The following is a 25,731-nucleotide window of genomic DNA, read 5'->3' as shown; positions in this document are numbered from 1 at the left end:
TGGAATCGTCCATTCATGGGCCAACCATAACGTGTCGTCGTTAATCGGCCGTATTATGAAAGCGGCCCAACGGATTAACAGTCAGAAAAGGCCAGTAACGGGTCGTAAGTAACCGAATGCTAGAAATGAGCCCAAGAATAAATGGGCCCTGAGAAGGCCGAAAGATAATACGGGTTGGAAACGGCCCAATGGAATAATGGGTCGTTAATGAGTATAAAGCGGGTGCACTATTCATTACGGGCCAGTTTCACCACGGTTCGTTAATGGGCCAAGAGTAACAAAGGGCCTCATATGGGCCGAAAGACATCATGGGCCATACATGGGCCGGAAGTTACAATGGGCTAGAATCATAATGGATGGCCCAGATGAAGCTACTGGGCTTAATTCCGATAGGCCATAATGAGCCATGAATTAGCGGGCCGTAAGTGAGCTATGTACGAACAGGCCGTTAACAGGCTTTCCGTGGGCCGGACCATTACCTTTTGACCAAGTCAAATGGGCCGGCCTTTTCACCAGAATGGGCCACTGTTGGTTTGTGCCACGTGTCGACCTATCATAGGCGCCTCCTGTCTAATGAGTGGATGACATCTGTCCCAGCGGTGAGCCAACACGTGTTTCCTCCGGCCAATGAGAATTTTACACGTGGAAAATCCCCATTGGTCCGGGCTGTTAACGGGTTATTGGATCCAAACCGGAACCCGATAGCTTAACGGTGACCCGTTACGGTGGATTCCACGTGTCGGTCATCCTTGACGAAAGCACTTCTGTGACGCGTGATTTATCGTCATGGAAGTGGACACTTCCATGATGATAATTTTGGTAATGTCATGGAACACTTCTACGACAGCACAGGTATGACTATCTTGATTCTGTCATAAAATCGTCATGGATGTACATGCATGACAGAAAATGTGACCTATTGTGACAAACACGTATCATCACGGCAGTGTATTTTTTTTTGTAGTGCAAGCAGCAGCCCCAGGCGCAAGGGGGGCCCCTCATCAGCAGTACGCGACTCTACTGTGGACCTGCGGCACCAATCCGTGGACGGGCGTCGTCCACGCATACTCGATGTCGGTTCCTCGGCCTCCCACCCCGGGCATCCTTGGGCCTCGTCCGGCAAGCCATCAAGCGTACTTCGCCGCACCTGGCGCCACCCCCTAACCGGCCCTCCCTGCAGCGCCGGCCACGGGCGGCTACGGTGTCACCCATGCGCCTCCCTATGGCGGGCTCTACCCGGCCCAGGTGTCGGCGTCGTGGGATCCCGCCCTGCTCGTCGCCCTGCACTCGCCTCCATCACCTAGCAACTATGGTGGTGGCGGTGACTGGTACATGGACTCGGGCGCCGCCGCTGCCGTGGCTCCCTTAGGCGTCCCTACTGCCGAGGCCCCCTTGAGCGCCCCCTCGGGCGCTGCCAGGGGTGCCCCTTGGAGTCCTCCTAGACCGGCTCGACCTCCTCCTCACCGGTCCCCCTCTCGGCTCCGCCGGCTGCAGTCGCACCTCTCACCGGTGTGGTTACTCGGGCTCGGACTGGGACGTTTCGTCCTAGTACGCGCTACACCTCTGACGAGTACGCGTGCGACATGTCTACCTCAGCTCCGTCTCCGCTACCCACATCTGCCTGCGCAACCCTTCGGGATCCGAACTGGCTTGCTACGATGCGTGAGGAGTTCGACGCCCTGCAGCGCAACCGTACGTGGCAGGTTGTCCCACGGCCTCCCCGTGCCAATGTTATCACTGGCAAGTGGGTTTTCTGCCACAAGACTCGCCCCGACGGTTCCCTTGAGCGCTACAAGGCACGTTGGGTGGTGTGTGGTTTCCGCCAGCGCGCCGACATGGACTTCACCGACACCTTCGCCCCGGTTGTCAACCAGGCACGATTCGCACTGTCCTCCAGCTTGTTGTTTCTCGCGCCTGGCCAGTTCACCAGCTCGACGTGTCCAATGCTTTCTTGCATGGTCATCTCTACGAGCAGGTGTTTTGTCAGCAGCCCACTGGTTTCATCGACACCGACTATCCGGACCACGTGTGCTTGCTCTCTCGTTCTCTTTACGGGTTGAAGCAGGTGCCCCGGGCCAGGTACCAGCGGATCGCGGCCTTCCTTCAGCAGTAGGGGTTCCGATCCACACGGTCCGATGCCTCCCTATTTGTTTATCACCAAGGCGCCGCCACCGCGTACCTTCTCCTGTATGTCGACGACATCATGATGTCTACTACACAACCTTCTTCTTGTAGACGTTGTTGGGCCTCCAAGTGCAGAGGTTTGTAGGACAGGAGCAAATTTCCCTCAGGTGGATGACCTAAGGTTTATCAATCCGTAGGAGGCGTAGGATGAAGATGGTCTCTCTCAAGCAACCCTGCAACCAAATAACAAAGAGTCTCTTGTGTCCCCAACACACCCAATACAATGGTAAATTGTATAGGTGCACTAGTTCGGCGAAGATATGGTGATACAAGTGGTATATGGATAGTAGATAATAGTTTTTGTAATCTGAAAATATAAAAACAGCAAGGTAACGAATGATAAAAGTGAGCGTAAATGGTATTGCAATGTGTGGAAATAAGGCCTAGGGTTCATACTTTCGCTAGTGTAAGTTCCCTCAACAGTAATAACATAATTGGATCACATAACTATCCCTCAACATGCAACAAAGAGTCACTCCAAAGTCACTAATAGCGGAGAACGAACGAAGAGATTATGGTAGGGTACGAAACCACCTCAAAGTTATTCTTTCCAATCAATCCGTTGGGCTATTCCTATAAGTGTCAAAAACATCCCTAGAGTTCGTACTAGAATAACACCTTAAGACACAAATCAACCAAAACCCTAATGTCACCTATATACTCCAATGTCACCTCAAGTATCCGTGGGTATGATTATACGATATGCGTCACACAATCTCAGATTCATCTATTCAACCAACATAAAGGACCTCAAAGAGTGCCCCAAAGTTTCTACCAGAGAATCACGACGAAAACGTGTGCCAACCCCTATGCATAGGTTCATGGGCGGAACCCGCAAGTTGGTCACCAGAACATACATCAAGTGAATCACGTGATATCCCATTGTCACCACAAATATCCACGGCAAGACATACATCAAGTGTTCTCAAATCTATAAAGACTCAATCCGATAAGATAACTTCAAAGGGAAAACTCAATCCATTACAAGAGAGTAGAGGGGGAAGAAACATCATAGGATCCAAATATAATAGCAAAGCTCGCGATACATCAAGATCGTATCACCTCAAGAACACGAGAGAGAGAGAGAGATCAAACACATAGCTACTGGTACATACCCTCAGCCCCGAGGGAGAACTACTCCCTCCTCGTCATGGAGAGCACTGGGATGATGAAGATGGCCACCGGAGAGGGATTGCCCCCTCCGGCAGGGTGCCGGAATGGGTCTAGATTGGCTTTCGGTGGCTACGGAGGCTTCTGGCGGCGGAACTCTCGATCTAATCTCCGTTCTGGAAGTTTTACGATACATAGGTATATATGGGTACAAGGGGTACGTCGATGGACCGAAGGGGGGGCACGAGGCAGGGGGCGCGCCCCCTACCCTCGTGAGCTCCTCCTTCATCTTCTGACGTAGGGTCCAAGTCTATCCGGTAGGTTTCCTTCCAAAAATAACTTCTCCAGTTGATTTCATTCCGTTTCGACTCCGTTTGATATTCCTTTTCTTAGAAACACTCAAATAGGCATAAAACAACAAATCTGGGCTGGGCCTCCGGTTAATAGGTTAGTCCCAGAAATAATATAAAAGTGGAAAATAAAGCCCAATATTTCCCAAAACAGTAGATAATATAGCATGGAGCAATCAAAATTATAGATACATTGGAGACATATCACATCATCCTGAGTGCATCCTCGCCAGCGCTACTTCAACAGATCACAACTCGCCTCGGCACCGAGTTCGCCCTTGATACATCTCCAACGTATCTATAATTTTTGATTGCTCCATGCTATTATATTATCTGTTTTGGATGTTAATGGGCTTTATTTTACACTTTTATATCATTTTTTGGACTAACCTATTAACCGGAGGCCCAGCCTAAATTGTTGTTTTTGCCTATTTCAGTATTTCTCAGAAAAGGAATATCAAATGAAGTCCAAACGGAGTGAAACCTTCGGGGACATGATTTTCTCAACAGACATGATCCAGGAGACTTGGAGTGGGCGTCAAGAAACAATCGAGGAGGCCACAAAGCAGGGGGCGCGCCTACCCTCCTGGGCGCGCCCTCCACCCTCGTGGGCCCCTCGTTGCTCCACCGACCTACTTCTTCCTCCTATATAAGTCCACGTACCCCGCAAACATCCAGGAGCACCACGAAAACCTAATTCCACCGCCGCAACCTTCTGTACCCGAGAGATACCATCTTGGGGCATTTTCCGGAGCTCCGCCGAAGGGGGCATTGATCACAGAGGGCCTCTACATCAACTCCATGGCCTCTCCGGTGATGTGTGAGTAGTTTACTTCAGACCTTCGGGTCCATAGCTAGTAGCTAGATGGCTTCTTCTCTCTCTTTGGATCTCAATACAAAGTTCTCCTCGATTCTCTTGGAGATCTATTCGATGTAATCTTCTTCTGCGGTGTGTTTGTTGAGATCCGATGAATTGTGAGTTTATGATCCAGATTATCTATGAACAATATTTGATTCTTCTTTGAATTCTTTTATGTATGATTGGTTTATCTTTGCAAGTCTCTTCGAATTATCAGTTTGGTTTGGCCTACTAGATTGATCTTTCTTGCAATGGGAGAAGTGCTTAGCTTTGGGTTCAATCTTGCGGTGCTCAATCCCAGTGACAGTAGGGGAAACGATACGTATTGTATTGTTGCCATCGAGGATAAAAAGATGGGGTTTATATCATATTGCATGAGTTTATCCCTCTACATCATGTCATCTTGCTTAAGGCGTTACTCTATTCTTATGAACTTAATACTCTAGATGCATGTTGGATAGCGGTCGATGTGTGGAGTAATAGTAGTAGATGTAGAATCGTTTCGGTCTACTTGTCGCGGACGTGATGCCTATATACATGATCATGCCTAGATATTCTCATAATTATTCACTTTTCTATCAATTGCTCGAGAGTAATTTGTTTACCCATCGTAATACTTATGCTATCTTGAGAGAAGCCACTAGTGAAACCTATGGCCCCCGGGTCTATTTTCCATCATACAAGTTTCTAATCTATTTTATTTTGCAATCTTTACTTTCAACCTATAACATAAAAATACCAAAAATATTTATCTTATTATTATTATCTCTATCAGATCTCACTCTTGCAAGTGGCCTGAAGGGATTGACAACCCTTTATCGCGTTGGTTGCGAGGTTCTTATTTGTTTGTGTAGGTATGAGGTGACTCACGCGTGGTCTCCTACTAGATTGATACCTTGGTTCTCAAAAACTAAGGGAAAAACTTATGTTGCTTTACTGCATCACCCTTTCCTCTTCAAGGGAAAACCAACGCAGTGCTCAAGAGGTAGCAAGAAGGATTTCTGGCACCGTTGCCGGGGAGTCTACGCACAAGTCAAGACATACCAAGTACCCATCACATCTCTTAACCTTCGCATTACATTATTTGCCATTTGCCTCTCGTTTTCCTCTCCCCACTTCACCCTTGCCGTTTTATTCGCCCTTCTTCTGTTTGTCTTTCCATTTGCTTTGATGTCTTACTTGGCTCGTTTGCTCGTTTGGTTGGAATAGTTGTTTATTTATTGCTAAACAGAGAACCTAAGATCTATGGATCCTCATCCACTTGCTAATATTTTTTAGATATCCAATTATGATGAACCAATTGCTAGTGAGTTTTGTGCACTAGATTATCTTTATGAAGTTTTGCTTGAAATTCGTGAATCTGAAAATTGTGATGAAGTACTTTATGGAGTGATTCACGATGGATCTTTGAATAGAAAGCATGATTGCAATGATGATAGTATAAATTCGATTAATGTCAATTGTGCTTATAATATGCAAAACCCTAAGCTTGGGGATGCTAGTTTTGCTACGTCTACTACTTGTTGCAATGATCATGATTGGGGTGATTCTTCTTATGATCTTGAAAATTTATTTAAGCCCCATGATGAGTATGAGATTGATTATAATGTCTGCAATAATATTGGAAGTGATTTTGGAAGAGTGTCAACTTTAGATCCCACATATTTGGAGAATGTTCAATCTTATGAAGTTTTTGATAAAAGTGGGTTTGGAGAGGTCATGACTTTAGTTAATGTTAATCCCACTATTTTGGAAGAGTGTAAACTTTGCATACATGTGGATCGTGTTAAGAATATGTTTTGTGATAGCTATATTGTTGAATTTTCTTATGATCCTACATGTAATTATTATGAGAGAGGAAAATATGGTTGTAGAAATTTTCATGTTACTAAATTACATCTCGTTATGTTGAGATTGCTATTGTTTCTTTCCGTTTCCTTGCATATGCTAGTTTTTGCTTGCCTTGATAATTTGTTTGCCTATAAGATGCCTATGCATAGGAAGTATGTTAGACTTAGATGTGTTTGTCATGTGTTTTATGATGCTCTCTTTGTGCTTCAATTCTTGTCCTTCATGTGAGCATCGTTGAAATCTTTTGCCTAGCTAAAAGGCTTTAAAGAAAAACGCTTGTTGGGAGACAACCCAATATTTTTCCTTGCTGTTATTCAATAAATAATTTATCTAGCCTATGTTTTGGTTGTGTTTTTTGTGTTTAATTAGTGTTTGTGCCAAGTAGAACCGTTGGGAAGACTTGGGGAAAGTCTTTTTGATCTTGCTGTAAAAAATAGAAACTTTAGCGCTCACGAGAATTGCTGCCATTTTTATTTGGAAAGTGATATTTAGTTAATTCTTTTTTCATATGATTAATAGATAAATTCATCACGTCCATAAATTTATTTTAGAATTTTGGGGGTTCCAGAAGTTTGCGTTAGCTACAGATTACTACAGACTGTTCTGTTTTTGACAGATTCTGTTTTTCGTGTGTTGTTTGCTTATTTTGATGAATCTATGGCTAGTAAAAGAGTTTATAAACCATAGAGAAGTTGGAATAAAGTAGGTTTAACACCAATATAAATCAGGAATGAGTTCATTACAGTACCTTGAAGTGGTGTTTTGTTTTCTTTCGCTAATGGAGCTCACGATATTTTCTATTTTGAGCTTTGTGTTGTGAAGTTTTCAAGTTTTGGGTAAAGATTTGATGGATTATGGAACAAGGAGTGCCAAGAGCCTAAGCTTGGGGATGCCCATGGCACCCGAAGGTAAAATTCAAGGACACCAAAAAGCCTAAGCTTGGGGATGCCTCGGAAGTCATCCCCTCTTTCGTCTTCGTCTATCGGTAACTTTACTTGGAGCTATATTTTTATTCACCACATAATATGTGTTTTGCTTGGAGCGTCTTGTATGATTTGAGTCTTTGATTTTTAATTTACCACAATCATCCTTGCTGTACACACCCTTTCAGGGAGACTCACATGATTTGAAATTTATTAGAATACTCTATGTGCTTCACTTATATCTTTTGAGCCATATAGTTTTTGCTCTAGTGCTTCACTTATATCTTTTAGAGCACGGCAGTGGTTTTATTTTATGGAAATAATTGATCTCTCATGCTTCACTTATATTATTTTGAGAGTCCTTTAGAACAACATGGAAATTTGATTTTAGGAATAATATAAAAACTTTCATAGAAGTGCATTGAATACTATGAGAAGTTTGATACTTGATAATTGTTTTGAGATACGGAGATGGTGATATTAGAGTCATGCTAGTTGAGTAGTTATGAATTTGAGAAATACTTGTGTTGAAGTTTGTGATTCCCGTAGCATGCACATATGGTGAACCGTTATGTGATGAAGTCGGAGCATGATTTATTTATTGATTGTCTTCCTTATGAGTGGCGGTCGGGGATGAGCGATGGTCTTTTCCTACCAATCTATCCCCCCTAGGAGCATGCGCGTAATACTTTGTTTCGATAACTAATAAATTTTTGCAATAAGTATGTGAGTTCTTTATGACTAATGTTGAGTCCATGGATTATACGCACTCTCACCCTTCCACCATTGCTAACCTCTCTAGTATCGCGCAACTTTCGTCGGTACTATAAACCCACCATATACCTTTCTCAAAATAGCCACCATACCTACCTATTATGGCATTTCCATAGCCATTCCGAGATATATTGCCATGCAACTTTCCACCATTCCGTTATTATGACACGCTTCATCATTGTCATATTGCTTGCATGATCATGTAGTTGACATCGTATTTGTGGCAAAGCCACCGTTCATAATTCTTCATACATGTGACTCATGCATCATTGCACATCCCGGTACACCGTCGGAGGCATTCACATAGAGTCATATTTTGTTCTAAGTATTGAGTTGTAAGTAAATTAAAGTGTGATGATCATCATTATTAGAGCATTGTCCCAGTGAGGAAAGGATGATGGAGACTATGATTTCCCCACAAGTCGGGATGAGACTCCGGACGAAAAAAAAGAGAAAAAAAAAAAGAAAAGAGGCCAAAAAGAAAAAAAAGGAAAGAAGGCCCAAATAAAAAATAATAATGAGATAAAAAGAGAGAAGGGACAATGTTACTATCCTTTTTTCACACTTGTGCTTGAAAGTAGCACCATGATCTTCATGATAGAGAGTCTCCTATGTCATCACTTTTATATACTAGTGGGAATTTTACATTATAGAACTTGGCTTGTATATTCCAATGATGGGCTTTCTCAAAATTGCCCTAGGTCTTCATGAGCAAGCAAGTTGGATGCACACCCACTTAGTTCTTTTGTTGAGCTTTCATACACTTATAGCTCTAGTGCATCCGTTGCATGGCAATCCCTACTCACTCACGTTGATATCTATTGATGGGCATCTACATAGCCCGTTGATACGCCTAGTTGATGTGAGACTATGTTCTCCTTTTTGTCTTCTCCACAACCACCATTCTATTCCACATATAGTGCTAAATCCATGGCTCACGCTCATATATTGCGTGAAGATTGAAAAAGTTTAAGAACATCAAAAGTATGAAACAATTGCTTGGCTTGTCATCGGGGTTGTGCATGATTTAAATATTTTGTGTGGTGAAGATAGAGCATAGCCAGACTATATGATTTTGTAGGGATAACTTTCTTTGGCCATGTTATTTTGAGAAGACATGATTTCTTAGTTGGTATACTTGAAGTATTATTATTTTTATATCAATATTAAACTTTCATCTTGAATCTTTCGGATCTGAACATTCATGCCACAATAAAGAAAAATTAAATTGAGAAATGTGTTAGAAAGCATTCCACATCAAAAATTCTTTTTTTATCATTTACCTACTCGAGGATGAGCAGGAATTAAGCTTGGGGATGCTTGATACGTCTCCAACGTATCTATAATTTTTTATTCCTCCATGCTATTATATTATCTGTTTTGGATGTTAATGGGCTTTATTTTACACTTTTATATCATTTTTGGGACTAACCTATTAACTGGAGGCCCAAACCAAATTGTTGTTTTTTTGCCTATTTCAGTATTTCGCAGAAAAGGAATATCAAATGAAGTCCAAACGGAATGAAACCTTTGGGGACGTGATTTTCTCAACAAACATGATCGAGGATACTTGGAGTGGGCGTCAAGAAACAATCGAGGAGGCCACGAGGCAGGGGGCGCGCCTACCCCCTTGGGCGCGCCCTCCACCCTCGTGGGCCCCTTGTTGCTCCACCGACCTACTTCTTCCTCCTATATAAGGCCACGTACCCCACAAACATCCAGGAGCACCACGAAAACCTAATTCCACCGCCACAACCTTCTGTACCCGAGAGATCCCATCTTGGGGCATTTTCTGGAACTCCGCCGGAGGGGGCATTGATCACGGAGGGCCTCTACATCAACTCCATGGGCTCTCCGGTGATGTGTGAGTAGTTTACTTCAGACCTTCGGGTCCCTAGCTAGTAGCTAGATGGCTTCTTCTCTCTCTTTGGATCTCAATACAAAGTTATCCTCGATTCTCTTGGAGATCTATTCGATGTAATCTTCTTTTGCGGTGTGTTTGTCGAGATCCGATGAATTGTGGGTTTGCGAACCAAATTATCTATGAACAATATTTGATTCTTCTCTGAATTCTTTTATGTATGATTGGTTTATCTTTGCAAGTCTCTTTGAATTATCAGTTTGGTTTGGCCTACTAGATTGATCTTTCTTGCAATGGGAGAAGTGCTTAGCTTTGGTTCAATCTTGCGGTGCTCGATCCCAGTGATAGTAGGAGAAACGACACGTATTGTATTGTTGCCATCGAGGATAAAAATATGGGGTTTATATCATATTGCATGAGTTTATCCCTCTACATCATGTCATCTTGCTTAAGGCGTTACTCTATTCTTATGAACTTAATATTCTAGATGCATGCTGGATAGCGGTCGATGTGTGGAGTAATAGTAGTAGATGCAGAATCGTTTCGGTCTACTTGTCGTGGACCTGATGCCTATATACATGATCATGCCTAGATATTCTCATAATTATTTGCTTTTCTATCAATTGCTCGAGAGTAATTTGTTTACCCACCGTAATACTTATGCTATCTTGAGAGAAGCCACTAGTGAAACCTATGGCCCCGGGGTCTATTTTCCATCATACAAGTTTCCAATCTATTTTATTTTCCAATCTTTACTTTCAAACCTATATCATAAAAATACCAAAAATATTTATCTTATTATTATTATCTCTATCAGATCTCACTTGCAAGTGGCCGTGAAGGGATTGACAACCCTTTTATCGCGTTGGTTGCGAGGTTCTTATTTGTTGTGTAGGTACGAGGTGACTCGCGCGTGGTCTCCTACTGGATTGATACCTTGGTTCTCAAAAACGGAGGGAAATACTTACGCTGCTTTACTGCATCACCCTTTCCTCTTCAAGGGAAAACCAACGCAGTGCTCAAGAGGTAGCAGCCCTCAAGGACTTGGGGGCTCTCCACTACTTCCTCGGCATTGAGGTTGTCCGCCGTGCCACTGGCTTCTTCCTGCATCAATAGAAGTATGCCTACGAGCTTCTGGAGCGAGCGGACATGCTTAACTGCAAGCCTGCTTCCACGCCTGTCGACACGAAGGCTAAGGTGTCTGCCGTCGAGGGATCTCCGGCGTCCGACTCTCCCTTTTACCGCTCCATCGTCAGTGATCTCCAGTACCTCACCCTAAAGCGTCCAGATATTCAGTATGTTGTCCAGCAGGTGTGCCTCCACATGCATGCTCCTCGTGACACCCATTGGGCTCTGGTGAAACGTATTCTCCGGTATATGCGTGGCACTGCGGCTATGGGTCTCACCTTGACGGCATCACCCGACACCAGCCTCGTCGCCTACTCCGACGCTGACTGGGCTGGGTGTCCCAACACCCGGCGCTCCACCTCCAGCTACTGCGTCTACCTCGGGCCCTCTCTGATCTTGTGGTCGTCTAAACAACAACCCACCGTTTCACGATCAAGCACCAAGGACGAGTACAGGGCAGTGGCCAACGCCGTCGCGGAGTGCTCCTGGCTACGGCAGCTGCTTTAGGAGTTGCTATGTGAGGTTCCCAAGGCCATGATTGTCTATTGTGACAACCATGTTCATCATCGCCGGACGAAGCATACTGAGCTTGACATTCACTTTGTCCGGGAGCACGTTGCACTTGGTCGTGTTCGAGTCTTGCATGTACCCACTGATTAGCAGTTCGCTGATGTCATGACGAAGGGACTGCCTACCTCGACTTTCGAGGGTTTTCGGTCCAGTCTTTGCATCTCGGTGACGCTTCGACTGCGGGGGGGGGGGGGGGTTGAGCACGGTTGTCATTGCATGTATATCTGGCGGCTAGGATCTCTTGTATTTACTTCCTAGCTTAGCGATATCTCCCGATCCTTTCCCTGTATAGCGGATATGGTTGAGATCTCGCAGCCCTTGTACCTATATATGTGCCTAGTGCATGATCAATGAGAATTATCGATGCACACAATCAATTCTACAATACCTTTGTTATTTTCCTACGTTTGCCTTCAGAAAAGTGCAAAATTGTGTCATGAAAGAAGAAAGAGTTTGAAGATCTCGAGGATTTGCTAGTTTTGTAATCGTTGTAGTCAACTCATGTATCTCTACCATGTATAATTCGCTACTATAAATATATCGAGGTATTGATTGTCCAAAAAACAACAAGAAAATTGTTTGTGCTCTACATAGTGCACCTCGTCGTCCATGGATGTCGTGTCGTGCATTGTGTTGGTGTGGAGTCCGACCACTCGCACATCTCATATGGCTTACAAATCTACACTTCCTCGACCTTTTCCCATTTGTAGTTGTCGGTGAGATCGCTAGTGTCAGCAAGCTAGTTGTTGCATCAACAACATCTCCCTTGATGCACTGCAAGGTGCAGTTGGGTCACTGACAGATGGGCCAATCTGCTCCCGGACGCACATGTCAATGGCTCAACCGCGTCCTGGAGTACTTCAAGAGATACCCATCCCCCAGTTGGTGCCTCACCGTCGGTGCTCACTTCCTTGTGGGTGCAATTAAAGAAAGGGCAGTGGTGGGTGGTGGAATGCTCTTGAAACCGTTTCACTTGAGTAAGACATGAAAAAGGCAAAATTTCTGTGTTAGGACCGAAATGCGTAGATTCATGAAGGGGGCGCCAAAAGTGAGTAACTCTCTATGTCCCTACCAATGCCGGGGTGTGAAAGCATGGGGAGGGAACACATGATTAGAGGATTATATACCATGGTAGTCATGTCGTATACGATGAGTGCTCACCCTTGGCTACGCGGATTAATGCCCTGGTTAACGCGTATAACACTCCGCCTGGGGAGCATAGCTGCAAAATCAAAACTCAAAGGAATTAACAAGGGTTGTGTAAAAGGTCAAGCATGTCGTTGAGGTTGATACAATGCACAAAACCTTACCCCACCCATGGCATGTGAAAGAAAAAAATCCTTAATAGGATGGTATTGGCCCGCACACCACACCGTGAAAGTAGGAGAGAGAACTATTGTGTAAACAAACCAAGAGACGAGGTTATCCACGTTACATGTTTTTCGAAACATACATACATGTTGGTTATCGAATCTAATCATAAAACCAAAAGAGAACTAGCACGATTATTGGTGATTTTGTCCTGTACAAGCAAGCTCGCCAGAGATAACTTTGAGCTACAACCTCAAAGAGCTTTGCATGCTTATCTTTCATGCATGTTGATGTTGAATGCAATTACATTGGCCACAGCAGAGCACAACGTACCATATAGTGGCCGTGAAGCCCCATGCTCAAGCAGCCCGTCCCTATATAAAGATACATTGTGAGGGAGAACATTCACAAATCCCCACCTACAGTTGTAGAACGCATGTTCGTCACGTACAAATTATTTTCACAACAGTAGTCCCGTGTTCACATAGGTTAGTCTCTAGGAATGGGACCGACTACGATAAAGGCTGCGACTTTTGCTGGCATCCTCATTTTGATGTTCCTCGTCACGTTTGTACTCGGAGCATGAAGCATGATAGCAGCTCTTCACTTTTAGATGTGATTATAGATACAAATAATGATTATAAAGATACAATCATACAATTGCTTCAATAGAAATAACTATTGGAAAAAAGGGGGAGGGGGCAATGGCTTAAAATAACTTTTGGTTGCTCATGTTAATTTTAAAACTCCACAACTTTGATCTCCGGTAGGTGTTGTGTCCAAATGGAGTCATGCATGTGCATATATCAACGTTCTACTCTACACTGTTTGGCATGTGTTGTGCTACATTCCCGCCAAAAGCAAGAGAAAGAGTAACAGAATTTGTATTTGTGCTTCCTCTTGGTTAAGCACTACCAATTCAAATGGACACCCAATCTTCTGGTAAGGATCACAGTAGTAACACCCACTCCAGCCCAACACAAAATTGTTCAAACGCAGCATTCAATATAACCCAAGTAATAAGAAAGCAAATGTCCCTTTTGTTGTTGTTGTTTTCTCCCTTCGTTTTACATAACCAGAAACTCCATTAAAGTTACCAGTCAAGGGTACATGTCCTGTGAACTACACAGCACAGGCTCAAAAGGTACAACCCTCCACACACGCACTCCCTAGAGTGCTCTGCAGAGGCTGAGGCGTTGGTTGACGCCTCATACAAGGCTCTTCCGGATTCTCTCTGTATCGCCGGGCTTCCTGGCATGGAGGATACACAGGATCCTAGCACCACAAAAGTGGCCGTAAAGAAGCACCGGCCTTGCATCGCAGGTATGCTCCAAGGCGTTGCAACTCACACGGTTGTGTGCGCAAGGTATTCGCCGTGGTTGTAACTGAGGCGCCGGAGCGAGGCGGAGTGCAAGGAGCGGACCAAGACAGCGCTGGGAATGCCAATGGCCTCGCAGCCTTCAGGAGAGGACTCTGAAGGAGCCTTTGACTGGCCGCTCACGCCTATGGAGGTGAAAGCAGCGTTTAAGCCCATGGAGGAGGGTTCCGTCCCCATTCTGGAAGAACAAAAGAGATCCCATTTTAGCACGTGGAAAGACTTGAACAGGCGGTGCAAGGGAAGATCATACTTACGTTAAATCGAAGCGATCCGTGTCTGAGCTCATCGCGGCACAAATGCCGGAGGCAACCCACGGTGGGATAACCACATCCTTTATTTCCATGCTGTAACACATGTTGCCTGGTGGAGGAGCAAACACTGATCCAGGTTCTCCATCTAAACCGGTAGAGGAGGACAGGCCAGTATCAGCTTTCCTCATCTCCCTGCATATGACCTGCAAAAGCATGTACTCAGGGTATCAGATTTTCAAGTCAGGCAATTACGCATAGAAATAGGCCATAAAAAATCCTGTCGCGGAAACAAAATAGAGTACAGAAATGAAATCACCTCTGGAATATGGAGGCAGCCATTTTGAAATGGCACCGGTGAATATAACACTGGGACATCTGTGGCAGATAATGAATTCAGAAAGGACCTGAAAAATGACAAAATAAGATTATACAATATTAAATTCTGGCAGGTCAAAAGAAACAGAATAATTACTAGAGACTAAGCACCCTACTTGTAGTTCAACAAGACATCATATAAGCCATGAACGCTCTTATTGCCAGTAAATGAAAGGAGTGACTCTGTAGTGTTGTCCACCTCAGATAAAGCATCTATATGAAGTGTCTGCAAGTTCAAGAAAAATTAAGCCTCAAACTGTCAGTAACTGCAGCCTGGCTAGCAAACAAGGGAAAGGTTGAAGAAGCAAACGGTACCTGGCCCAGATTGAGTGTTTGGATTTTTGAAAATTCCATCAGGTCATCATCAGTAACCTGCTCCACTTCAGCATTGCAAAGAGGCATAGAAAAGCAAACACCCTGTGACAATGCATTCACAAAGTCCTACAATCATAATCCTAATAGAAAAAAATATTTTGAACCAGTACGGAGCTCAAAAGAAACTAAGCTTGAATTGTCTTAAGCAATTGGATGACTTAGAGACCAACATACCAATATTATATCTCACTCCTATAGTCCTATAAGGGTACCACATAAGGGTATATGATTGACATAAACTACCAAAGCAATGTTACTTCCAGCAAAATGGCCAATCAGAACAAACAATTATTACGCCCTCCATTCCACAATGTAGTGCCTATAAATTATCAATATCTATAATACCAAACATATACAATAATAAAATATGCCTCATGATGTATCTAATGATATGTATTTGTATTCTAAATGTTTATATTTTTTCCCTACAAAGTTGGTCAAAGTTTGCAAAGCTTGACTTTTGGGAAATCTATATGCGCTACATTGTGGAACATAGGGAGTACATCACAAAATACAATGTTTTATATCAATGTAGAACCACTACAACACCATACATTCTCAAAAGTTAAAAAGAAACACAAGGAGTAGTCTCGGTAACCAACAAGCTTATCTACTTGATTAAAGTGTCACACAAATTGCAAGCAAGTTCATACTGAAAATAATGATTGCTCAATGACGGAAATATGCCATAGTAACTTGCAGGCATATATGGATTTATTTTAATGTGGAAATTAAACCAAAGTAGAGAAAGAAACAGAATGGAGAGCTTACATGTTTTCGCAGTAGTGACCGTATGCCACGTGTAGATTGTGACAAGTAGGCATTACAGGACTGCTTCTCCAAACAATTTCCACGGATGAATAGAGCAACAAATTGTGCTGTATAAACTAGATAACAAAACCAGTGTTCAGTACAGTGATGGAGACTAACCATAGATAAAGTAATAAGTTCCTAAAAAAACAGATAAAGTAATAGTCTAGAACCTAAATAAATATTCCAGGGCAAATGAAATCGAACGGCAAATGAAGGCCTTGAGCAAAATGTGGCATTACGTGCTCAAAGTTCTCATTCATATTTTAATAACAAAGTGTAAGGCAGGAACAAATTCATATTGTAATACTGGACAATGCATCTTCCACTAGATAGAAATGTTCACTGTTTAACATAGATAAATCATATTTTGCATCAGCTGTCATGAGCTAATGCATTCCTTAGCAAAGATATACCATCTTTTGTGCAGGTACAATGAGGACATCATGGACAATAAAATAGTTAGATTTTTCATATAAGTGACCTATCAAGATATTGAATGAATCGTTGAGGTTTGAGGTGAGTAAGATACCATAAAAGATGTTCAATTGATTCTTGCGGAGCATGTAGTAAAGATTCTGAAATGAGTCTTCCCAGTCCTGATACCTCTTGAGAAGGAACTCATTTTCTACATGCCAGAAGGGGGGAAATGTAAGGATTTACATCCACGGGAATTACAGGGATGTTTGTTCTTTAAATGCAGGAATAATTCAAGTCCAGTGATTACCTCCTCGTGCATTTGATGAGAGCATAGCAGATATGATGGAAGCAGGTAACAGGGACTGTGGATATACCCATGATTGCAGTGCCCTTGAGAACAAGAATTCCTTCCCAGGCCTTGCACATCGTGAATTTTGAGAGCCACCACGATAACTCTGAGTGATGGGCCCAGCAATACTCAAATTGTGACACCTGTTAAACAGAAGAGTTCTTAGCAGGAGTATTTGACACTTGGGTCTTTGAGGCAGATGATCTAAACATAAGAATGACAATATAATTTCATTTTTAAGTAATTTTGAATTCTCTTTCCTAGTGTTCTACTAGACATATTTCCACTAGGAGCACAGGAAATTGAATTGTGTGCAAATTTTGCAGGTTCTGTACAGCATCTTTTGAGGTGGGCACATAGCCATTTTCATATATAATTTTCCGAGTGCCAATTTAGGATATGTCAATGGTTCAACCAAGAGACAGATGAGGTGTCTTTGGGAAGAATGCACTTTCTACCTGAAAACTGTTTGGAAGACAAGAAAGAGAGAAGCAAATGCACACCCACCACTTCACAGAAGATGATGAAACGAACTGCAGACTAGTCTTTAAAGTGAGATCCAAAGGAGCTCTTTTTCCTGGAATTTTTATCTTAGAAGGGCACAGTTCTGAAGACTTCAAAGGAAGATCACCAACTTGTACGTCAGGGGCATTGGAAGTTCCAGAAGCATCACGAGCTCCAAACCCTTTCATCACTTTTTCCTATCACAAGGCACAAGAAAGATTAGCGCATGCAATAATATATATATAAAATACTGCAGTGCACTAGGTAGATACTCTTTACCATATCAAATTTGTTCGAGGCAGGTTGCTTGTCATCACCGATGTGTAGCTCAGATACACTCCGTAGAGCATTTTCACTGTATTTCTCAGCTTTCCTGAAACTTGGTTTCGCTGCCTCCACAAGTGATGGAACAGAAGAGTCCAACTTAACAGAGTCACCGCTGAATTGTGATACAACAATGCACATAAGAGAATAAACATGGTATAATACAAGATGCAGCAACTTTAGTCAAATAATTACCGCAGGAATGAAGATGACACGGAATGTGAAGTAGTTACAGTATCAGCAAATTTGGGAACCTTCTCATTATTGAGTAAAGCATCCTGTTTACAATTTCAATATATAAGATTTATATCGAAACTATGATACTGTAAAGAATTGCAGAGCAATGAGCATCATTAAGCCCATCAAAATCAATAATGTCTCAGATGTCTAACCTTACAGTTTTCCTTTCCAACATTTCTGGATTTTTTAACTGGGAACACCTCTGTAACACGAGTGTTGATATATTTGGGTATTTTTTGTTGTTCCATATTCCGAAGCCCGTTGCTTGGCCTAAACCCACAAGATAGGTGTCAAACTTTTGATCAAGCACAATAAGAACATCAATATATAAATACAGCAGATTTACCTATCAAATGGTGCAGAAGCAAATAGCTGGTCATCAGCAATCTTTTCAGACGTGCGTCTCTTATATTGTTCTCCCTGCAGAAATTAATCATTGGAATAAATTTCAATGCTTAGAACAGGGGCTAAAGTAGAGCAATATTTGCGACATTCATGTATAATGTGGAGACATAACACGGAAGAGAAACATGCTACAACAGGACATGCCTATGGTTCTCTACTTCTCCAGAACACATTTAAGTGACAAACTGAAAATGTGGTTGATTTGCTGCACATTTGGCTCTATACAATCAAGCAACAACATATCGCTTATTAGATCACAATGTGGCCCAGCATTAAGAGCTTGTTTGGGGCTTATTTAGAGCTAATACTTGATTCACGTGATTAGTAGTTTAGTACAGCTTCACAGGTCACAATGCATGGTGGCACACATTTCACAGTGTTTAGTCCAATTAGCATTTGCAATGACAACAGAATAATCATGGATTGAGGATATAAATCAGGGGAACAAAAGCATTACCCGCAGCTCCGAGGGAGTCTTCCTCTTCATCCTCGGGACCCCTGCCGGTCTCCCAATCAACGCGCCACCACTCACAGCAGATTCAATAGCAGCCTGTGCCATTGCAGCATCCAAATACTCTTAACTCTGCATCCCTCACTCTGCCTTGCCCACCCTACCTTTCACTCCTTCAGCCTACAGTCCAAGAATGACAAATACATAGATATTATGATTATTTTCCATGTATCAGCAAAACTTATAATGAAGTAGGCATAGACATCATAAATCCAATCAAAAGGCAACATATTTGTACCATTTTTACAAGGCGCAGAGGGGCTGGATATGACTGTCAAGACACAGAAACAGTCTCCCAAAATCAACTCTCCGCCCCAGATTAATATTTATAGCACAGAAGAGGTGGTTGATGGCACATCCTCGTGTCCGGATGTCCGGTACTAAGGGTGCATTTGGTTCGAGGGCAAGGAGGGAAGGGTTGGGGATATCCTTCTTTATTGGCTGAGTGGTTGGAGGGATGAGAGGTGGTTAGGATGACCCAGATTTTTGTTTGCTTGGAAGGATGAGAGGTGAATAGGTTGTTTTGTTATGATGACCTCTTTGCCATGAGGTGGTGAGACTACTGATAATTTTCTGTTATATGTTTTCATTTCTTATATTAGGCATCATCTACTCCTGAAAATTATATGTTACCTTAAGCCTGAAGTTATGATAATTCATAACCTCATTTTGGTATCATAATAATAATCATATGTTCAAGCCATTTTTTTATTCGACTTGCGATTGACATTATTCAATCTGTAGTAGTGATTAGTTTGCTAAGAGAAATTATTCAACATGTGTGCTTATGATTAATCTACCTGCCATATGTATAATCCTGATATTGGTTATATCTCACATTTTAAACAGATGGTTAAACATGGTTAATCATGCATACTGGTCACTGGTCAGTGCTTAATCAGGCATCATTTTGTAGGTATATTTTCCTTGTTTTACATAAACTCTGTTGGTACAACTTTGACCGTAGGATATAACTGGAGGTGGTTCTCTTATTCTCTAATCTTACACAAGACAAAAAGCAGTACTCTTTTACTCTCTATAATTTACACTTATCCAAAGATATACAAAGTGCAGATGAATGACCAAAGCGCGAAGACGCTGTGCATTTCCCAGCTGCTGGAACTGAGAAGATCATTTAGCACGACACATTGGGTTCCGTCGGTGCAGGCCCTAGCAGCTGGCTAACAGCACAGGACATTCGGCCGCACCTGCTGTTTATCGCCGCAGCAGATCTGAGAGAAGGAGGCGGATCGAGGAGAGCTCCGGGGCGCCAGGGAGCAGATCAACGAGAGTGCGTGGAAGGCAGTAAGAGGGAGGGAGAGGGAGAGAGAGAGAGAGAGACTGGTGGGGAGGGGGAGGGGGAGCAGGCTGGGTCCTCGGTCGCCGCCGCTCGCCGTTCACCGGCCACAGTCGTCCGTCCTATAAAAACGCGGCGTGGGCCGACCCGATTCACGCACCGCCACCGCCGGGCGAGACAATCGCCGCGGCCGCAAGCCCGGAGAGGGACGAGGGGTGCGGTGGGGCGATGGATAGGACAGGTTTCCCCGCCGGCGCGGACGAGACGGCTCTGAGGGGAGGGGATGCGGTGCTGGGGTCGTCGGGGGTTGGGGGCGGGGGAGGGGGTGTGGAGATTGGTCCTCACCTGAAGCCGGAGGTCGCCGCGGAAGGGTGCTCCGTCCGCTCGCTCGCTCCCGGGCAGGCGTCGACGTCGGGGAGCGGGAGCCCGGGCGGAGGTTTGGGTAGGTGGCGGCGCGGCGAGGCGGAGGAGCGTAGGAAGCGAAGTGGGAGCGGGCGGCGGGGGCGCGGAGGGGAGGGGAATTCCCCACCAAGTGATAGAGAGAGCGGCCAAGAGTTTCGAGGGGATTTCGAAATTTCGCTCCCCAGCCCGCGCTCCCACAGCCACAGTAGTCGGTCCCACGCGCCCTACAAGTTTCTTTCTTCTTTTGGTGGGTGGGCGGGGCGACGGGTGGCATCGTGAAATTTCGGCTGGCCCGGGAGGGCGGGAACGGGGCTGCCTCCCTCCGCGCCAACTCGTGACAGACGGGCGGAATCGGTTCATGATGGCGATTTTCGTTTCCTCGGTTCCCTCGTCTCTCACGGCCGATTTTTTTTTTTACGAAGAGCAGCAGAGGTAGCATCAAGCAAGTGATGAGGCGTATATTAGAGTTCTTTTAAGAGAAAATGCCTGTATTAGAGCTAGCATCAAGCAAACCAAGAAGACATTATTCGCAAGAAAAAAACAAGAAGACATCGTGCAAATTCTCTCGCAGACCTTACGATGACTCCGTTGATATAGTCCAATAATGGTTGCAGTCAAGCTCAATGCAAGGGTGGACATGCTTTTAGAAAACAGGCACAAGAAACAATGCAAAAGACTCACGTCGTCTAGTCCTCGTCAAGGTAGATGAGGGTGTGGTTGTCTAGCGGCAGACTGAGCCTCCAACGACTCCTCAGAGCGACAAGCAAAGAGGGTGATATACCACTCCTCCCCGCCATAACGACACTCGTTGTGTCTCAGGTCTTGAGCTTGGTCTGAAAGGGGGCGGGGCGGAGGTTGGGAGGCATCGGAGGCGATGATATAATCTTCTCGCCGGAGGATGGCGCCTGAGGCAACAGGTCCACTATGCCCGCCGCCACACCAGTCGTTCCATGTGTCGCGGCACAAGGAGAATGTTGTGGTGGCCACGAGAAGTGCGACGCATGGAGATGAGGCAACTGTGAAAGCATACTCTCGTTGTCGAGAATGTTGAGCCAATCCCCTGCTGGTCGGCACGACAACATTGTCATCGAGAAGTGACTAGGAGGCGGTGGCAGACATGATTTACATGATGGGGAAGCTTCACCGTTGGGATTTTATAGCCGGAGATGGCGGGGAGATGATGTCGTGTGAGGCAGAACTTCACAAGGCTCGTTATCTTAGTCACCTGATGTGTGCAAGCTGGGAGCTAGTGAATACCCTCACACTTACATTAGCACCGACCTGGTCATCCATCTGATTTGCAATGCATCGCCTGCTCTGTTAATGCTCTTTATATCAGCTTCTGTGCTAGAAACAGAATTTGATGTGAGTTGGGTTCAGTGGATCTTGCCCTAGGTTTTATAGACTTCTATAGAAATAAATTCAACAAAGTCGTTGTAGTATAGTGGTAAGTATTCCCGCCTGTCACGCGGGTGACCCGGGTTCGATCCCCGGCAACGGCGTGTTTTTTTGTTTTCAAATTTTCATTTCGAGAATCAGATTTAAGAAATTAGACGGGTTTTGTATATTCATCTCTAATGATGATGCACAGTAAGCTTTTTTTTTTGTCAAAATCTGTTTGCTTTGATGATTGTGACTTTTTGGGCTCCAAAATCTGAGTTACTCCATCCGTAAAGAAATATAAGAACGTTTAGATCATTAAAGTCTATACTCCTTCCGTAAACTAATATAAGAGCGTTTAGATCAGTACGGAGGGAGTATTTTCTTACGGAGGGGTACATAATATCAACCCTCTATGGTTTATTCATCGTAAATTGATCAATGTGCACTGTAATATAATAAAGAAAATGTTAAGGCGTATACCCATGTTTATCATCTTGTCATAATTTAAGAAATTAGACGGGTTTTGTCTATTCATCTCTAATGATGATGCACAGTAAGCTTTTTTTTGTCAAAATCTGTTTGCTTTGATGATTGTGACTTTTTGGGCTCCAAAATCTGAGTTACTCCATCCGTAAAGAAATATAAGAACGTTTAGATCATTAAAGTCTATACTCCTTCCGTAAACTAATATAAGAGCGTTTAGATCAGTACGGAGGGAGTATTTTCTTACGGAGGGGTACATAATATCAACCCTCTATGGTTTATTCATCGTAAATTGATCAATGTGCACTGTAATATAATAAAGAAAATGTTAAGGCGTATACCCATGTTTATCATCTTGTCATAATTTTCTGTTGGAAACACTCATCGTCATCTTTTTCTTTTCAAAACTCCAAGACCATGTTCGGTTGCTTATTTTTTAGAGTATTGGAAGAATACAATGGTTTGGGATCCCCGGCAACGGCGTGTTTTTTTGTTCTCAAATTTTCATTTCGAGAATCAGATTTAAGAAATTAGACGGGTTTTGTCTATTCATCTCTAATGATGATGCACAGTAAGCTTTTTTTTTGTCAAAATCTGTTTGCTTTGATGATTGTGACTTTTTGGGCTCCAAAATCTGAGTTACTCCATCCGTAAAGAAATATAAGAACGTTTAGATCATTAAAGTCTATACTCCTTCCGTAAACTAATATAAGAGCGTTTAGATCAGTACGGAGGGAGTATTTTTTTACGGAGGGGTACATAATATCAACCCTCTATGGTTTATTCATCGTAAATTGATCAATGTGCACTGTAATATAATAAAGAAAATGTTAAGGCGTATACCCATGTTTATCATCTTGTCATAATTTTCTGTTGGAAACACTCATCGTCATCTTTTTCTTTTCAAAACTCCAAGACCACGTCCGGTTGCTTATTTTTTAGAGTATTGGAAGAATACAATGGTTTGGGATCCCCGGCAACGGCGTGTTTTTTTGTTTTCAAATTTTCATTTCGAGAATCAGATTTAAGAAATTAGACGGGTTTTGTCTATTCATCTCTAATGATGATGCACAGTAAGCTTTTTTTTGTCAAAATCTGTTTGCTTTGATGATTGTGACTTTTTGGGCTCCAAAATCTGAGTTACTCCATCCGTAAAGAAATATAAGAACGTTTAGATCATTAAAGTCTATACTCCTTCCGTAAACTAATATAAGAGCGTTTAGATCAGTACGGAGGGAGTATTTTTTTACGGAGGGGTACATAATATCAACCCTCTATGGTTTATTCATCGTAAATTGATCAATGTGCAGTGTAATATAATAAAGAAAATGTTAAGGCGTATACCCATGTTTATCATCTTGTCATAATTTTCTGTTGGAAACACTCATCGTCATCTTTTTCTTTTCAAAACTCCAAGACCACGTTCGGTTGCTTATTTTTTAGAGTATTGGAAGAATACAATGGTTTGGGATCCCCGGCAACGGCGTGTTTTTTTGTTTTCAAATTTTCATTTCGAGAATCAGATTTAAGAAATTAGACGGGTTTTGTCTATTCATCTCTAATGATGATGCACAGTAAGCTTTTTTTTGTCAAAATCTGTTTGCTTTGATGATTGTGACTTTTTGGGCTCCAAAATCTGAGTTACTCCATCCGTAAAGAAATATAAGAACGTTTAGATCATTAAAGTCTATACTCCTTCCGTAAACTAATATAACAGTGTTTAGATCAGTACGGAGGGAGTATTTTTTTACGGAGGGATACATAATATCAACCCTCTATGGTTTATTCATCGTAAATTGATCAATGTGCACTGTAATATAATAAAGAAAATGTTAAGGCGTATACCCATGTTTATCATCTTGTCATAATTTTCTGTTGGAAACACTCATCGTCATCTTTTTCTTTTCAAAACTCCAAGACCACGTTCGGTTGCTTATTTTTTAGAGTATTGGAAGAATACAACGGTTTGGGATCCCGGCAACGGCGTGTTTTTTTGTTTTCAAATTTTCATTTCGAGAATCAGATTTAAGAAATTAGACGGGTTTTGTCTATTCATCTCTAATGATGATGCACAGTAAGCTTTTTTTTGTCAAAATCTGTTTGCTTTGATGATTGTGACTTTTTGGGCTCCAAAATCTGAGTTACTCCATCCGTAAAGAAATATAAGAACGTTTAGATCATTAAAGTCTATACTCCTTCCGTAAACTAATATAAGAGCGTTTAGATCAGTACGGAGGGAGTATTTTCTTACGGAGGGGTACATAATATCAACCCTCTATGGTTTATTCATCGTAAATTGATCAATGTGCACTGTAATATAATAAAGAAAATGTTAAGGCGTATACCCATGTTTATCATCTTGTCATAATTTAAGAAATTAGACGGGTTTTGTCTATTCATCTCTAATGATGATGCACAGTAAGCTTTTTTTTGTCAAAATCTGTTTGCTTTGATGATTGTGACTTTTTGGGCTCCAAAATCTGAGTTACTCCATCCGTAAAGAAATATAAGAACGTTTAGATCATTAAAGTCTATACTCCTTCCGTAAACTAATATAAGAGCGTTTAGATCAGTACGGAGGGAGTATTTTCTTACGGAGGGGTACATAATATCAACCCTCTATGGTTTATTCATCGTAAATTGATCAATGTGCACTGTAATATAATAAAGAAAATGTTAAGGCGTATACCCATGTTTATCATCTTGTCATAATTTAAGAAATTAGACGGGTTTTGTCTATTCATCTCTAATGATGATGCACAGTAAGCTTTTTTTTGTCAAAATCTGTTTGCTTTGATGATTGTGACTTTTTGGGCTCCAAAATCTGAGTTACTCCATCCGTAAAGAAATATAAGAACGTTTAGATCATTAAAGTCTATACTCCTTCCGTAAACTAATATAAGAGCGTTTAGATCAGTACGGAGGGAGTATTTTCTTACGGAGGGGTACATAATATCAACCCTCTATGGTTTATTCATCGTAAATTGATCAATGTGCACTGTAATATAATAAAGAAAATGTTAAGGCGTATACCCATGTTTATCATCTTGTCATAATTTTCTGTTGGAAACACTCATCGTCATCTTTTTCTTTTCAAAACTCCAAGACCATGTTCGGTTGCTTATTTTTTAGAGTATTGGAAGAATACAATGGTTTGGGATCCCCGGCAACGGCGTGTTTTTTTGTTCTCAAATTTTCATTTCGAGAATCAGATTTAAGAAATTAGACGGGTTTTGTCTATTCATCTCTAATGATGATGCACAGTAAGCTTTTTTTTTTGTCAAAATCTGTTTGCTTTGATGA

General features: G+C 42.6%; 1 protein-coding gene and 1 non-coding gene across 2 annotated transcripts; one reads left to right on the top strand and one right to left on the bottom strand.

Annotated features, from left to right (window-relative positions):
• Positions 1–13,906: 13,906 nt before the first annotated feature.
• LOC123062253 (uncharacterized) lies at positions 13,907–20,734 on the bottom strand. The gene is made up of 15 exons (XM_044485698.1): positions 20,506–20,734; positions 18,810–18,983; positions 18,294–18,367; positions 18,100–18,217; positions 17,903–17,985; positions 17,663–17,822; positions 17,387–17,580; positions 16,838–17,022; positions 16,643–16,738; positions 16,072–16,187; positions 15,241–15,342; positions 15,042–15,151; positions 14,867–14,954; positions 14,554–14,753; positions 13,907–14,477 (listed from the first exon to the last, which is right to left on the bottom strand). Exons 2-15 carry the CDS (start codon positions 18,909–18,911, stop codon positions 14,267–14,269), a joined length of 1,839 nt encoding a protein of 612 aa, XP_044341633.1. The 5' UTR covers positions 18,912–18,983; positions 20,506–20,734; the 3' UTR covers positions 13,907–14,266.
• Positions 20,735–21,992: 1,258 nt separating this feature from the next.
• On the top strand, positions 21,993–22,064 carry TRNAD-GUC (transfer RNA aspartic acid (anticodon GUC)). The gene has a single exon. It is a non-coding gene; the product is annotated as a tRNA-Asp (tRNA).
• The last annotated feature ends 3,667 nt before the right edge of the window (positions 22,065–25,731 follow it).

This window comes from Triticum aestivum, chromosome 3A (genome assembly GCF_018294505.1).
Source record: "Triticum aestivum cultivar Chinese Spring chromosome 3A, IWGSC CS RefSeq v2.1, whole genome shotgun sequence".
In the NCBI taxonomy this organism is placed as follows: domain Eukaryota; kingdom Viridiplantae; phylum Streptophyta; class Magnoliopsida; order Poales; family Poaceae; genus Triticum; species Triticum aestivum.
Note: the sequence above shows the minus strand (reverse complement) of the source record. Positions and strands in the feature narration are given on the sequence as shown.